The sequence below is a fragment of the Salminus brasiliensis genome, chromosome 1 (assembly GCF_030463535.1).
Source record: "Salminus brasiliensis chromosome 1, fSalBra1.hap2, whole genome shotgun sequence".
NCBI classification, from domain to species: domain Eukaryota; kingdom Metazoa; phylum Chordata; class Actinopteri; order Characiformes; family Bryconidae; genus Salminus; species Salminus brasiliensis.
Window position 1 is genome coordinate 85,572,426 of NC_132878.1, and position 16,262 is coordinate 85,588,687.

The 16,262-nt window shown below is 41.7% G+C and overlaps 1 protein-coding gene across 3 annotated transcripts in view; it reads left to right on the forward strand.

Moving 5' to 3' along the window:
- The window catches only part of LOC140565583 (intermembrane lipid transfer protein VPS13B-like), a 215,532-nt gene that overhangs the window by 112,802 nt on the left and 86,468 nt on the right, over positions 1 to 16,262 (forward strand). For all 3 annotated transcript variants that reach the window (XM_072691586.1, XM_072691577.1, XM_072691596.1), the window contains exons 23-24: positions 11,128 to 11,362; positions 15,738 to 15,976. In XM_072691586.1, the coding sequence (XP_072547687.1) occupies positions 11,128 to 11,362; positions 15,738 to 15,976 (474 nt within the window). The remainder of the gene's footprint in view (positions 1 to 11,127; positions 11,363 to 15,737; positions 15,977 to 16,262) is intronic.

Below are 16,262 nucleotides of genomic sequence, written 5' to 3' on the forward strand. Positions count from 1 at the left end.
TTGTGGGGTTGTGGTGTCTATGGAGAGCTGTGTTTGGTGATTATATGATGATTGCATAGTCTCTGCAGAATTAGTGGTCTTTGGACCCTGGAATGGGGGATTAGCTGTAAGTGATCTCTAGGTGTATCTGTGGGTCTAACATGGGTATGGTATGGCTTGTGGAGACTGCTAGACTTCAGTCCTGGAGAACGGCCACACTCATCCCTCTCTCCTTCTTTTCCTGACTCTCTCTGCAAGGTGGCTCTGCCATTTTCATCTCTCTGGGCTCTAATCCGAGCTGAGTGAGAGGTGATTCTATTTCAGGAATTTTGTAATAATTCCTTCTATTTAACACATGAATGTGTTCGGCCTTGGCGGAGCGATGCGTTGCTACCAAAACTGAAATGGGATCTCCTGCAACAGAGAGGCCGTTGCCATGGAAAAATGAAGTAACGCTGGCCGGTGCAGCTGCCATGCATTAATGAGGAGGATATTTTCTCTCTGTGCTGTTTTTTTCTGGGAGAGATGGTTTGTGTTTGGTGTGGCTCACAGGGAGCAGGCCAGATGGTTTCCATGAACAGGATCTGACCCCCGGGCTGGAGCGCCTCACTCACACTCATTACTTCACCCTCTGTCCCTCCTCATCTCTTCCTCATCTCGTTTTAACCCCCCTCTGGACACCCCCACTGTCCCTCCCCCTCTCTGTCAGGTCTTGGAATTGTCACATGATTTGTGATTACAGTTCTGGTTTTGCTTTTGTAAATTGGGCCTGGATACTGGAAGAGCTGAGTGCACGGGTGTAACTCAAGGTCCTCCGCATCATCCTCAGAATCATCTGAGGTTTGCTTTGCTAGCTCTTGACTTTTTGGTAAATCCTGAGCCTGACCTCTATGTAAAGACTTTATTTCATTTGAGTAATGAGTGTTGTGTAAATTGTGCTCTCCGGTAGCATTCTACTGGTGCCAGAAGCAGTAATATGTAAGTGATATGCACTGAGGAGTATGTATGAGAGCAATGTGTGCTCTGAGTGCTGTCCCCTCAAAGCACAGTTTCTATAAAATGGAAACCAACAGTATAATATACAGTTTACTTTAATATTATGTGTTGAAACACAGTATAATTACATACAGGATCCAAACAATACAATATTTACCACAGTGTAATAGTCTTCCAGAGGAAATTGAAGTTGCTATGGTTTCCAAGCAACAAAACAGTCAGAAGTCATTACCTGAACAATGTTAACAGTTTAATGTGTTTGGATAACATGGCACTTTAATACAGAATTCAGTTGTTGTGTGCTGCCAGGTGTATATAGAGTTTATTACAACTCGATCCATGCTCAAGCAGTCAGATGTTAAAACTGGAGCTATCCATCAAAGTATAAAAACCAATAGTACATAAGTATATGTGTAACTTGGGGAGACTGAAATTTCAGATACGTGTCCTTTGATTGTGAACTTGAACAGCACTATCCACATGGGTATCACCAGGCCTGATTTTACAATGTATACGTTTTTGCTATGCCTCGCTATAATCACTGCAGAAAAGTGAATACCTAAGCTATAAAGTTTCTGTTCCAACCTTGATGAACTTCATGGACTGCATAAACGTCATAACACAGTCATCATGACTGAGAGACTTCACTACAGACACTGTATTTCTCACAGTACCTCAATGTCTTTTCTCTGAACGCTTCCAGCTTCCAGCCTGAAGTTGGGCTGTGGCTTATGACAACTGTTGTCAATATGGGGATAGTATGAAAAGACTGTATAGGACATATACAGTCTTGTGCAAGAGCTTAGGAACCACTGGTCAAATAACACCATACAGAAAACATTTTTGCACATACTGTATTTCTTTCTGCAATATGTTAAGCAAATTAAGCAAATAAACAGTAATTAAGCTTTAGAATGTGCATAAAGGCCCAAACCTTTGAAGTATTTACCGGATTATATCTGCAGTGGCATGCAAAATTGTGGGAGACAGTTAAATTTCTGTTCTTGTGAAAGGCTAAACAAGTGACAAGTTGACCTGAGTTTCAAAAGGTATGAAGTGTGTTCAGGATCATTATCCTACTGTAAAAGTCACCCTCTTTTCATCTTCAGGTTTTTATGGATGCTGTGATGTTTGTTGTGGTATTTAATTGAATCTATTATTTCCTCTACCAGTGAAATGTTTTCTGTGCCACTGGCTGCAACATAAGCACACAGCTTGGCTGATCCACTCCCATGCTTAATAGTTGGAGAGATGTTCTTTTCATAAAATTGTGCCATGTTGTTTCTCCAAACATATCTTTGCAGGTACCACTGCACAGTAGGACAGTGCAACACCACTCCAGAGTCTGCCAAATTGTCCTGAAGGTCAAATGGGTGTTTTGATTTGCCTTTTTAGCAAAACCTAAAACCTAAAAAATTGGTCTTTAAGACCACCAACTTAACATCCACTGTTTAGAGTGCTAGGTATCTTCTTATTGGAGCTCATGACTGCTTATTCCTGGAACAAGGTTTGAGAAGTCAGATTTATAATGCTTAGGAATTTGAATCATCTGGCCTTTCATATCGATGATTTTGAGCAAGCTGAAATTCTTGGTAAAAATGATCGGAGCTCAGATCACATGGGGTACCTAAGCTGAGGGGTATCTTTCAGTTTTAGTCTATTTAAACTAGCTAAGGTTATTCTTAAGTAAATAAGGAAGCACTTTTGTCAGTCGCTCCGGATAAGAGCGTCTGCTAAATGCCGTAAATGTAATGTAAATGTGCCCAAACTTTGCATGGTGACCAAAATCAGGCCAATCATCTTTACCTTTATGCATTTTGAATCGAGTCGAATATGTGTGATTTATCTAAAATAATCACAAATTGAAGTCTCACCCACTAGTGGTCTCTATCATGACTTGGCTACCGCAAAGTCTTGGCTTGGTCTGTGCTACTACATTGTCTTTAAAAGTTCACTGAAGTTGTAAGCATAAAAGTTCAGGTCAGTATCAACCGGTTCCCTTTCAGGTTCAGAGTTCAGGTTTAAAAGATCTGTACGTGAAAACACCCCGAAGAAACAACAGCATTGTGAATTCAAGAACTCTGGGTTTCCTGGCCCGGCGTGTAGCAGTGTATAGAGTGTGGATCTGGAAAGAGTACAGAGCAGGGTGAGCATTCCAGTCTTCACTCTAGACTTAATCTGCCTCTTTTTTTCCTGCGTAAGAATTGATGTCAATTCCCTCAAGCCCACTCACATTCCCTACTGCTTACGGCAGGAACGTCTCTGGTAGCGCCTGATCTAAATCAGAGTTGTGACCGTGGGTCTGTCATTAGTGATGACTGAGTCCACAGTCACAGTTCTGATCTAAGTCAGAGTTGTGACTGTGGATCTGTCATTAGCTGTGAATTAGAGATGAGGTTTCTTTCTTTCTCTCATCATTCATACGATCTCCATAATCTCACTCAGCCCTGTGTCTGACCCCCTGCCCGCTGCCTCTAGCCTTCTGTCTGATGCATACTTACTTGCTACTAAGACTAAAGGCACACGACAGCTTAGTGTAATAACTTGGAGTACTTTTTTTTTAGTACCAGAATGTGCAAATAGGGAGTTTGATGGTTGGAAAGCCACACAGTCAAAGTAGAGAAGTTATATGCATCTACTTTTGTCATGCAAAAACCTAATATGTATTTCATTTGAATTTAAAAGGTAAAAAAAAAAAAGGTAAAGGTGCACATATTTGTCACTGTACTGTGCATTTAACCCATCTTTGGTAGTGAACACACACACACATGCACACACACTAGTGAACTAGGGGCAGTGAGTACACACACACCCAGAGCGGTGGGCAGCCAACTCCAGCGCTCGGGGAGCAGAGAGGGTAAAGGGCCTTGCTCAAGGGCCCAACAGTGGCAGCTTGCCGAGCCCGGGTATCGAACCCACAACCCTGTTATTGATAGCCCGGTGCTCTAACCGCTGAGCCACCACTTCCCCACTGTGCAGTTGCACAGATGCTCCAAAACGACTTGAAAAATATATATATATATATATTTATATATTTGTTGCTGTTAATATCAATTAAAGTTAAAACTTAAAAGGTTAATTACTTTTCTGTAAATTTAGCTGTATTGGAGACACAAGGGATGTGCCCCAAATGCATACAAAGTGCTAATAATAACTATTGTTTGAGTATGAAGTATATAGTATCGATAAAAGTGTCAAAGCTGAGAATACTCCTAAATCCAAGATACAGAATGTGAAACGGAAAGGTAGGAGCTATTCGGGTCCAACAGTTATTGGAATGCCGGATGCCGGACAACAGTGCAAGTACAGAGGCAATTGCGTCTGGAAAACTATGTTTGACGTATGTTGGCACAGCAACGCTTCATCACTTACTTAATATTTGGTGGACTAACTGGCCAAACACACAGTATTAAGTGTATATATATATATAGTATATACCTTATAGATAAATAAGTACAGTGGGGAAAAAAGTATTTAGTCAGTCATCAATTGTGCAAGTTCTCCCACTTAAAAAAAAAATAAGAGAGGCCTGTAATTGACATCATAGGTAGACCTCAACTATGAGAGACAAAATGAGAAAAAAAATTTTGAAAATCACATTGTCTGATTTTTAAAGAATTTATTTGCAAATAATGGTGGAAAATAAGTATTTGGTCACAAATCTTACAAACAAGCAAGATTTCTGGCTGTCACAGACCTGTAACTTCTTCTTTAAGAGGCTTCTCTGTCCTCCACTCATTACCTGTATTAATGGCACCTGTTTGAACTCGTTAACAGTATAAAAGACACCTGCCCACAACCTCAAACAGTCACACTCCAAACTCCACTATGGTGAAAACCAAAGAGCTGTTGAAGGACACCAGAAACAAAATTGTAGACCTGCACCAGGCTGGGAAGACTGAATCTGCAATAGGCAAGCAGCTTGGTGTGAAGAAATTTACTGTGGGAGCAATAATCAGAAAATGGGAGACCTACAAGACCACTGCTAATCTCCCCCGATCAGGGGCTCCACGCAAGATCTCAGCCCGTGGGGTCAAAATGATCACAAGAACGGTGAGCAAAAATCCCAGAACCACACGGGGGGACCTAGTGAATGACCTGCAGAAAGCTGGGACCAACGTTACAAAGGCTACCGTCAGTAACACACTACGCCGCCAGGGACTCAGATCTTGCAGTGCCAGACGTGTTCCCCTGCTTAAGCCAGTACATATCCGGGCGCGTCTGAAGTTTGCTAGAGAGCATTTGGATGTTCCAGAAGAGTATTGGGAGAATGTCTTATGGTCAGATGAAATCAAAGTAGTTACAGAAAACGTTTGTCCTCTGTCATTGCCAACAAAGGATATATAACAAAGTATTGAGATGAACTTTTGTTATTGACCAAATACTTATTTTCCACCATTATTTGCAAATAAATTCAGTAAAAATCAGACAATGTGATTTTCTGAATTTTTTTCTCATTTTCTCTTATATAGTTGAGGTCTACCTATGATGTCAATTACAGGTCTCTCTCATCTTTTTAAGTGGGAGAACTTGCACAATTGGTGACTGACTAAATACTTTTTTTCCCCACTGTATAAGAAATATACATCATATCCATATGCCCCAGTCTTTTTGGGGTCAGTTGGTCTAATTTTTTGTGATTGGATAATAGTGATCCATAAATTTATAGTGTTCAGGAAAAGCTATAATTATGTGATGGTTATGGAATGAGTGAAACAGTGGGGAAAACGGTTTTATTCAAACTATGTGGATGTACCAAACCACATAAGCGTAATGATTGGTGAGGGTTACGCTAACTTGAGCAGGTTTTTTTTTTTTTTTTGATTATTTGAAAGTTATTAATGGGGCATACTTTTACATATTCCATGCCTTCAGGAGCAAGATTAGCTTTTAAGAAAGGAAATGGGGTTTCAGGTTCCCAGGGGCTTTAATGATTCCACTTAATTTTCATAAGCTATAAAAAAAACAAAAATGACAGTCTGCCCAACCATGCCAGCAGTCCATGTGTGTATTCTGCGTTGGTCTATGCATCATCATCATGTACCTGCTAAACTCGTGCATGGATACGATTTAGCTTAGCAGAAATGCACTTTGTTCTTAAGGAGGCATTTGTCTGTAACAAAGAGAAACTCCATATCACATGGATAGTGGCTACAGGATGTCAATTCTGCTCTCCTGATGGGTTTATTCTCTGAACTTGCTGTTGCTGCCTTTGCTGTTGGAAGTTATTTGTTTAGAAGCTGTTTAGATTCAGCTCTGTTAAAATCAAGCCTTGGGGTGGAGAACCGGCTTCTCCCATTCCTCACACCTGTGCGAAGCGACCTTGGAACAACAAACATGGGGATCAAAGCACAAATGAAGCAGTGGCAGCAGAGCTAATGGGCCGACCTGCACAAACAAACGCAGCCAGTGCTACCCTGCAGGGTTTATTTTCTCTCCTTGCCACCTTAGCTGCCAAGGCCATGAGTACTCATTAGCTTCTGTAAGCAGTTAGGACTGGAGTGTGTGTATGTATATATGTGTGTGTGTGGGCGGGCAGACATGTGCGTACACTCAGAGTGGACAAATGGTATTTCTTTGTATGCCTGGACAGGAGATGGTCCCTTCTACTTACTATTTTCTTAAAGCTGTCAGATCATCAAGTCTTGATCAGTTGAGCAAGTCCGTATTCACACTTTCTGAAAACGATCATGGTGTTTTATGGTACAGTTGAATTACTTACCAACGGAATTTACAGTGCAATATCTTCAAAAGTTTCTTTTGGACTGTTTCAGTTGGTAAGGGCATGACTACATGCCCTGTCTCTTACTGACCCATCTAAGGAACTACGGTTTCTGTGAAATCAAGAAGCCACTTCAGTCAGTATGCTGGCTTGTGCTATTTGAAGGTTATTGGCAAAGAAGTTCCACTTTATAGGTGATATTTGGCATTAGGCATGGTGACCTTAGGCTTAAATGCTGCTACTCCAGAGTGTCTGATTCTGTCCACTACTTTTCTATGGAGATGAATCAAGCTGTTTGTGCACAGTTGAACACCTGAAGGCGTTTTGCTTCTCAGACCTTTCAAGCCTGGTTTCCTCCCGTCACCTTTATCTCCTGTCCTCCTCTCAGTACTAGAGCACACTGTTTCTCCTTTCTTCCCTTCCCCACTGCCTCCTTGTCTATGCAGTTACTACAGAGATCAAAGGTCAAATCCCTCCGCTCTGCCTACTTTCTCATGGTGGGTGGCCAATCGAGTGCCAGAGTGTTGTTAGTGGGCGTGGAAGTGGAAGTGGATAGAGCCTTATTTGTTAAGGCAGTCCTCAGTGGTCTCTGTGCTGAGCGGGAAGCTTTCATCGGAGGAGAGGGATGCGATTGTGTAACCAAGACCACCTGTTACGTCCCACGGAGGCCTTCATTCACACTTCCTGAGAGCTGTGAGGAATAAGCAAGAGTAGTGAAAGGGTATTTGTCACCGCCTCTTCACTCCAATGCACACAACCGATCTGTATCTTCACATTGACACACATGGGGCAGTAGAAACAAGGCTTCCTACTGTCAACCATGTTCTGTGTCAGTGGTTGCATTTTAATTCTCAATGTTGAGATGTTATCTCAGGTATTGGCCAGTTTAGGCAGGGCCAGGCCTCTACTGGATTACTGTAACTGACCTGTATTTGTACTGGCAGGCTCCTTGCAGCTCAGCCGCCACTGCTGTGGCATATGGCATGTAGGCCCACAAGTAGGTCTCTGAATGCTCACTTTCTCACTTTTCCTTCTACAGCCTTCTCATTCATTGCCAGTGAGTGCAGGTGAATAACAGCCATCTCTCTTCAGACTGGGCCACAGACTCTAGACTACAGTCTTAAAAGAACCACTCTGGCCATAAAACAACCCAGCTGTGTTGCCCTGTACCCTGTGGGGTGCTAACATTTAGAGCGAGGATTAGGGCATATGTAATGGCCTGGTCTCACATCTGTGAATTGGCTCAGTCCGTTTTAGTGTGGGGTACTGCCAGGTGTTTCAGCATCAGTTGGCAGGTGGATGCAAATCCCTCAAAAAGCGAATTCACTGTACCCATGCACACTATGGACTGGTCATGGCCACCTACGGGGCCAGCTGTATTAGGTATGAGCAGCTTGGGAGGGTGTGGGGTCGGAACTGAGGGCTGCCTGCACAAACAGTACACAGCAGCAGCTGGAACTTCTGCTGCACGGTTCCAGACCCATGATCTCACCCTGAGGACAAACATTCAAGTGTGGCCTTTCAGCAGCAGTGAGAAGTACACACACAATACACTCTCATGCACACCTTCACCACAAAAGTAAAGCTGCAATTGCTCCAGAGTGGACCAAGGGGGCAGCGAAGGTCTGTAGACCTCCAGCCTACCTGCCGCTGCAGAGCTGCTGGTGCCGCATCTATTAACTCTCATGGACATCATACAAATCTCTCTCAATCCTCTCCTCCCTCCCACGGTGCACTACTAAATGCCTGGTTTAGCAAAAGCTAGGAAAGCTATGCATTACATCAGAAAGTTCCAGAAGCCCTGGGGAGGTGTTAGTATTTGTGTTTCTTCAGAAATGTACAGAACAGTCCAGGCAAATGTTGTCAGTATATCGTTTTTTCCTGCATCATTAGATGTCCTTGGTAGCCTTGCCAGTACTATGTGATCAGCAGAGATGTTCTAAATGTAGCGCTGGATGCCCACCACTACCTCAGTACCAGTTCTGCATTACAGTAGACTTTATAAAACACTCCTTACCCAGTTCCAAAACTTACTTTTCCATGAAAACATTTCTAATTCAATTAGGGTTACAAATTGTGTTGGATTTGTGAAGTTTTTTTTTTCCTACTCAGCTGTAGACCTTGTGTAATGGGTTTCCGCCACACAATGCATTACTATACACTCCTCTCCCTTTCTAGCAGGCTCACTATGGCATTGCTCATGGAAAAGCTTGGGAATTAGACTATATTTAGGCAAAACCCAGAATGACTTATGCTATAAGTTCCATATTTAGAGTGAAGCTTATATTCAGTGCCTCAGAGAGGACATAATTGCAATATTATTTAGAGAGTTAGGTAGGTACCGGAGCCCAAGCACCACAATGGTAACATGACTGCACAAAACAACCCTGCTGAAGAATCAGCTCCTGCTGGTAGCTGTTATCAGGTGGTCTAAGCTAGACTTTAATGGTCATTGGTGGTTGAGAAGCTGGTCATCCAGGTGAAAACATACCCTATGCTTGTAAGTAAGCTGGTAACCAGCTTCGCTCTTGACCAGGAGAAAGCATACCTCATGCTGGTAAGTAAGCTGTGGTCATGCTCATCATACTGGTCAACTAGCATAGTCATGCAGGTTATGCTGTTTGACCAGCTTGGTCATACTTGAATAGCCTGGTCAAATTTGATATGCTAAACCACCATGCTCAATTGAAAGCATACCAATTGTGCTGGTCAAGAGCTAAGCTGGTCAATTAGCTTGTTTTTTTTTTGTTTTTTTGTTTTTTTTACATCAGGGCAGTAACTTCTCAGTTCTGTGTATGAGGACTCCATCAATATTTTTGATGCCTTAATTTTGTTACCCTTGCTGTGTATCAGAAGGGGAAAAAGAGGAAGCGAGCATACTCCCATGATGTCATGTCAGGTGCTCTCAGGAACCTGCAGCCAAAAATACAGTATGACAGTAGCACTGGCAGGGCTAAATCGGGGTCTCGATGATGGATCACATTGAGACCCTGCAGTGGTAAGATTAGAGCCCTAAACTTCTTACACAGTCCATTTAACATTTAATAATAGTTACTAATGTCTCTCCCTTCTTACATAAATCTGAAGAAGTGTCTTTTTAATCTTTTGCAAGCGTTTCATTTGAACTCTCAGCTCAACCTGATTACTGAAGTCTTAGAGCTGCTTACACACTCTTTCCATCTCCTCAGAAGTTAAGCCATCTTTCAAAACCGTATTGTCTGTTCGGAGCCCGACTTGAAATCTTGATCGTCATCCCAAACACAAACCCTATGTGCACTCTCACACCAGCGTCCCAGTGGCCTGGACGTCCGGCTGGCCCTGAGCACACTTTCCACCTTGAATCACTGCGTGGTCATGCTCGAGCTGCTGGACACACACCGATCTGTCCTCTCTCACACATACGCACACATACACATTCACTGAAAACTGGTGGTTTTGGCAGAGTAATGACTTTCACACAGATGGGAGATTCTGACCTCAGTAGTTATACATGTTCTTCATCACTCCTCCTCATCCTCTGCCTGCCAGCACTCTAACAGCTCTGAGTCACTGTTCCTCAAGCCTGACCCTGGCCCTGGCTCTTTTTCTCTCGCTCTCTCACTGCCCAACCTGTAGGTCCAAAGATCTAGCATTATACTGTTAAATATAAAAACTTTTAACTGGTTATTTGAGTGATTCTATAGAAGACGAACTGCTTTGGCTTCTGTAAAGAACCATTTTTGTAATTGAGGTGAGTTGAGTTGAGGTGATTGTTGAGTGTGAAGAATCTTTTATATGTCTAAAGACCTCTAGTGTAGGCTATTATTGCCAGGCAGAGATGGTCAGTCAGGCTGGGCACATGCACTGCAGACCCATTATTGCTCAGTTGTGTTCATTGTGGGTCAATTTGGTACCTTCCTGTACTTCTCCACCATGGTTTGGTCTTTCTTTATGTGGCGTGTGAAAGGACAGATGTTTTGAAGCAGAACAGTGTAACATTATTCCATACTGCAGGTGAGATGTGTGTGTTTTTAACACAAGCTACTTAGATCTTCAAAGTGATCCTCAGAACTGTGTGTTGGTCTGTAAACGTACTTCGGTTTCAGACGGAGCTTTGAACCCAAAAGCAAAGAGGAAACCGCATTGGACAAGCGTGTAATAATATAGCCTTCTCTGCTGCACACTTGCTTACTTCACACAGCCTTTTCTATCCTGTGATTGTCAGTGTGTGTGGTATGTTCACTCACTGTCTCAGGTTAAACAGGGAGTTCAAGCTTCTGAGACTTTTGGTTGGTGGGGGAGGGTGGAAAAGCAGATGTGCCATGTAATGTATACATGATGAAACCAGTTGCATCATGCGCCCTATAGCAGTATTCTCCTATAGGTCGCCATGCAGATGATGTACACAGGTACTGTCTCATTAATTCTTGTATGTGTGTCTCCTGTCATAGGTGGAGCTGCAGCCATGTTGTGTTTTCGTGCCTAACGACACCCTGCCGTGCCCCACCACCATAGTGTGTGGTGATATCCCAGGCACAGTGCGCAGCTGGTACCACAACCAGGCCTCTATGCCAGCGACTTTGGTGGTCTGCCTGCCCCAGGTCAATATTCTCAGCGCTGGACACCGACACATGGAGCCCTTGCAGGAAATCCCCTTTACAATACCTAGACCTGTCCTGGAGGAAGGTAAGGCTACTCTGGAGTACACACACAGTCTCTGTCCAGGAGTGTCATTCAGTAATGGCACTGGTGCCTCTAGATACACTAAATAGACAAAAGTTAGTAGACACCCACTCATCTGATGTTTCTTTGGGAATTGAGAGTGTTAAAAGGAGTTTGTCCACTCTTTGCTATAGTAGCACTCCCTACACTGGAGGGGGGGTTTTACATAAGATTGTTTAACAGCATGCAGTGCTGTGTTGATTGCATTCAGCTTAGTGGCGTTTCTAGTGGTCAACTATATCATTCCACCCCTCCCCCTTCCTGAGGGGAAGACCTTCCCAGACAGTAACCCAGGCATGGACTGGCCATTGGGAAGTTCAGGAATTTTCCCAGTGGGCTGGGCTAGTGAGTGGCCAGTCTTTTTCCCTTAATCCCGACATAATTTAAACAGTCTCTAGCACTTATTGCCAATATATGGACAGAAAGAGAAAGCCACAAAGAGAAGGTGTGCTTAAAATAAATAAATAAATAAATAAATAAATAAATAAATAAAATGCTTCAATGGTTGATTCCACAAAGTTGACTTTAAGATAAATGAGCAGTCTGCTGGTGATGTGGACTTTCCACCCATGGCTTTGCACCCATGGATATTTTATTTGTGTGCTTTGTGCCTCCACCGGCAAGATGCCCATGTCTCCTATGCCTTAATCGACCTCTGATTCAGTGATGACACCATTACTTTGGGCTCATGAGTGGTTGCTTCGGAGCATTCTGTGCGGATTGCACAAGTTGTTCTTGTGTCATCAGTGGGTGCACCTTAATACAGCTTAATTTTGCAATAAGAAGGTGTGCCCACAAACCTTTGGACTGTACTGTTTTGGTAATGGTATTGTCACAGATGTACAGATGTTATTGATGCAGATAATCCAAAATAAGAGTACTTACTTACAGGCCTGAAAATGATTTTTGTAAAAAAAAATTCTACAGTTAAATTCTACATTTGTATTTCACTTTTATTGAATTTTTCACTTTTATTTTGAAGTTTGAAATGTGCCATAGAAGGCATTTATTCAGTCGGTGACTTTGGTTGAGGTGTAAAATGCTCACATGCGAATTTACCAGCTAATTTACAACCTTGTTATTTTGCCTCAGAATGAAATGACACTGTTGAAATGACACTGTTTTAACACTGTAACATAAACCTTTACTTGTTTATAATTAACCCGGAGGCTTACCTGATAGCTACCGATATCTGTCCTCTCAGGTGCCTCGTAATGCATGCTGTTAGGATGTCTTAGGACTGCTGTTTGTCTGCTCCAGTCTGTCCTTCACCGAGCCATGCTTCACTTGGTTGGCCTAGTTGCCTCGTTTCCATATTCTCCTGAAGGAGCTGCTGCATTTAGCCTCAAAAGGCTTTCTCTAGTGGACTGGGTGTGTGCCAGTTTTTAGAGGCGTACTACATAGAGTCAAGACTGTTACTGTAACAGTTTTGGGATTGGGTCATTTTACTGGTCTGTTGTGGGTATTGCTTTTTATAGATGGTCCAACAGTGTTTGAGGATCAATATATGTCACTTCCATGTAACAAACTCTCAATATTCGACTGTGCCAAGATAAATACAGTTTTCCATTTTAGGGCACCTTAAAAAAACATAATTGATATACTTAAAGATGATGAAAAGACTGGTAAACATTTATTCAGTATTGGGCCTCCATCCTTCTGAAGTTTCAATTTCACGCCTGTTGTACGCATGTGTGTGTATGCGTGTTCGTGTCTGCTTGTATGTGTGTTTGTAGCACTGAATGACTCTTAAATCCAGATGTGGTGTGAAGCTGTCGTGCCATCTGCAGCCCGAGCGTATTGATTCCCCCTACACATGTTGTGTTTGGAAGCGATGATGTAAGCGATGGGGAGGAGGGCAGGAGAAAAAAAACAGTGATGTCACTGCACTGTCGTTCACACTGTAAAAGTTAACCATGCGTTTGTTTAGTGAGGCAGTGGCCTTCATCTGCTCTCCTTTAGACTGGACATCAAAGCACACGCACTACCACACCGTAGAACCATGGAGAACACACAGATACAACACAGAACACGCCTTTTTAGCATTAGCTTACCTTGTTATAAGACTGAAGGTCTCTGTAGTAACTCCAGCTATTCAGCCATAACCCAGCCAAAATACACTTCTCTGCTATGTCAATAGGCGCAGGGCTTATTGCTGCTCGTGACACAGCTTTTGTTTTGTCTAATGTCTTGAGCACACTTCACACCAGACCTGGCACACAAAATGCACTAGACCATTCAGTGGTGTTATTTTAACACTGGGCACAACATATGCAAAAAAAAGAAGAAAATTATTGGCATTGGTTTTAATTTATCAAGCTACAGTTGTCTTTATTGACAAATTAAACTTTTGACTACATTTGAGCACAATTTAAAAAAAAAAAATGTGTTAACAGACCTCACTGCTACATTAGGACCGTACTGAAACATCAGAGACAATAAATTGTACATTTGTATAAACTTTGTTAAAAAAAACTGTTAACTGTTTTGTAGTGATAGTGATAGAATTGTGCCATAGTATTTAGATTTTTATTCATTTATTTACAGTAAAAGCAGTGGCCTCGATTGTGCATTTAACAAAAATACTGCATTTATAATACTGGAAAAGTCCAATTTGTACTGTTTCTGCCTAGAAACATCTATAATGCTGCACACAGCACACATCAAAAATAGACCCAAAATGTTATTTCTACACTTGGATGGTGTGAAAGGCTTCATTTGCTACTATAGGAGGGTATTGCTTTTACTTTGTCTAGTGTGCAGTGAACTTTACTGCCTCAGATAAAAATCATTGTTGCTATTATTTTTAAACTAACAATTACCCAGCATGTCTAGCTGGTATAGACGTCTCTAATAAATGAAACATCAGAGAGTAAATTTTACAATTTTACAAACATTGTAGTATCTTATCCTGTCACCAGATTTTACATTTTTGTTGAGCAAATATTCACAGTAATGAGTATATGTGCTAGCAACACTTTTAAATATGAAAGATCCTTGATCATGAGCTTACATGCCTTTCATCTAGATAGTTCTAGTTTTAAAATGTTCAAAAGTGTAGAGGCTTTCTAGCCTTCTGTTTGTGTGCATCTGTTTTGCCAAATTCAGTGATTCAAATACAGCGATTGATGAATGAATGAATAAATTTCCAGTTAAACCCTGACTACAGATTTTACAGGCTACAAAATATAATTTGTATCTTGGTATCGTTTAAATCCATATTGTTTATTGCTTAGTAATCAAGAAATGCAATCTTTAGCAGACATCGTGAGTTGTTGTTCAGTTTTTAAAATGACTGATGTTCTCCGGCATGAGCACATTCTAAAACAGACAGTTTTAAGCTACTTTTCAATTGCACATTAATGTTCATAAAACTGTCTGAATGGATTGGTTTTCATTATCTTTTATTACACTCTTTGTTTGTTTTTGCTATCCGCTGAAGACTTTTGTGTTTGAGATCAGAAGATGAATATGAGACAATACAAAAGCTTTTATTTTTATTTATTTGTTTTTTTTCTTTTTTTTTCTTTTTTCTTTCCCCAAATCAACACAGCGTCAAGACTATACAACCACAATAATAATAATATACATAGTATTTGATTACATTTTGGTTGAATATATAACCACTCTTTGGCCAGAATCAATGAAATTTGTTTTCTTGGCACAGATGTGACTTCAACGCACACGTTTGTTAGGGTTGAGGTCCAGACTTTGGGAAAGCCATTCTAAAAGCTTCATGTTAGCCTGTTTTATGTATTCCATAACCACCTTTGGTGTGTGTTTGGGGTTGTTATTCTATTTTAGCACCCAGTTGTGTGTAGGTTTTGACTGTCTTAACTGTCAACCATCAACTAGGCTTGAACACAGTTTGGTTTTGTGGTTGTGCTGAAGAATGTTGAGGTTACAGTTGGTTAAGCATTTGTTAGAGGTGGAAAACAACCCGCTGGTCTTCATGTTAGTTTATCCTTTTTTAATAGTAATTGCAGTGTTCACAGGTGAAACCCAGGGCTTAAAACCAAGAGTCCACATTAAAAGCTACTAATCATACACAACAATTTATTCTAACATGGCACCTCTCTAATTTGTCTAATAAATAAAAGAATAAAGCAGAAATTCTGATGCATCATCTCATTTATCCAAAATTGGCTCTGCCGTTCCAGTACATTAGGAGGGGGCCGTATGTTACTGCTGCTCAGTCTCAGACATTAAAGACTATTCGTATATCTGGAGATGTTTTTATCTGTAGACTTGTGTTTATTTTACTTGGTGAATGTATTTTTGGGCTGAGGAATGACTTGTACACATGTGCTTCTGTATATTTGTTTGTATGTGTTTGTAGGTGATGCATTCCCATGGACAGTGACAGTAGGCCAGTTCAGTGTGTACACATTGCTGGGGCATCAGCGTTCCCTCTCCCTGCTGGAGCCAATAGGCTGTACTTCCACCCTTGCAGTAACCTCCCATAAACTGCAGCCTGGACCCACATCAGGCAGTACCGCCCCTGACTCCAGACACGCCTTCATTATCTGTCTGCACGTAGACTTGCAGCCTCTTCATCTGAAACTCTCCAACCCACAGGTATACATTTACATTACATTTACATTTATGGCATTTAGCAGACACTCTTCTCCAGAGCGACTTACAAGGTTACTCATATTACAGAGGTGGGTCAGTGTAGTGTTAGGAGTCTTGCCCAAGGACTCTTATTGGTGTAGCGCAGCATAGTCACCCAGACCGGGAATCGAACCCCAGTCTTCCACATGGTGTGGTAGCTCAGTGGCAGGTAGTGGTGTTATCTGTTGCGCCACACCAACCACAATGCAATATGCAGGTATAGTATTGCATAACACTTCCTTACAATTAT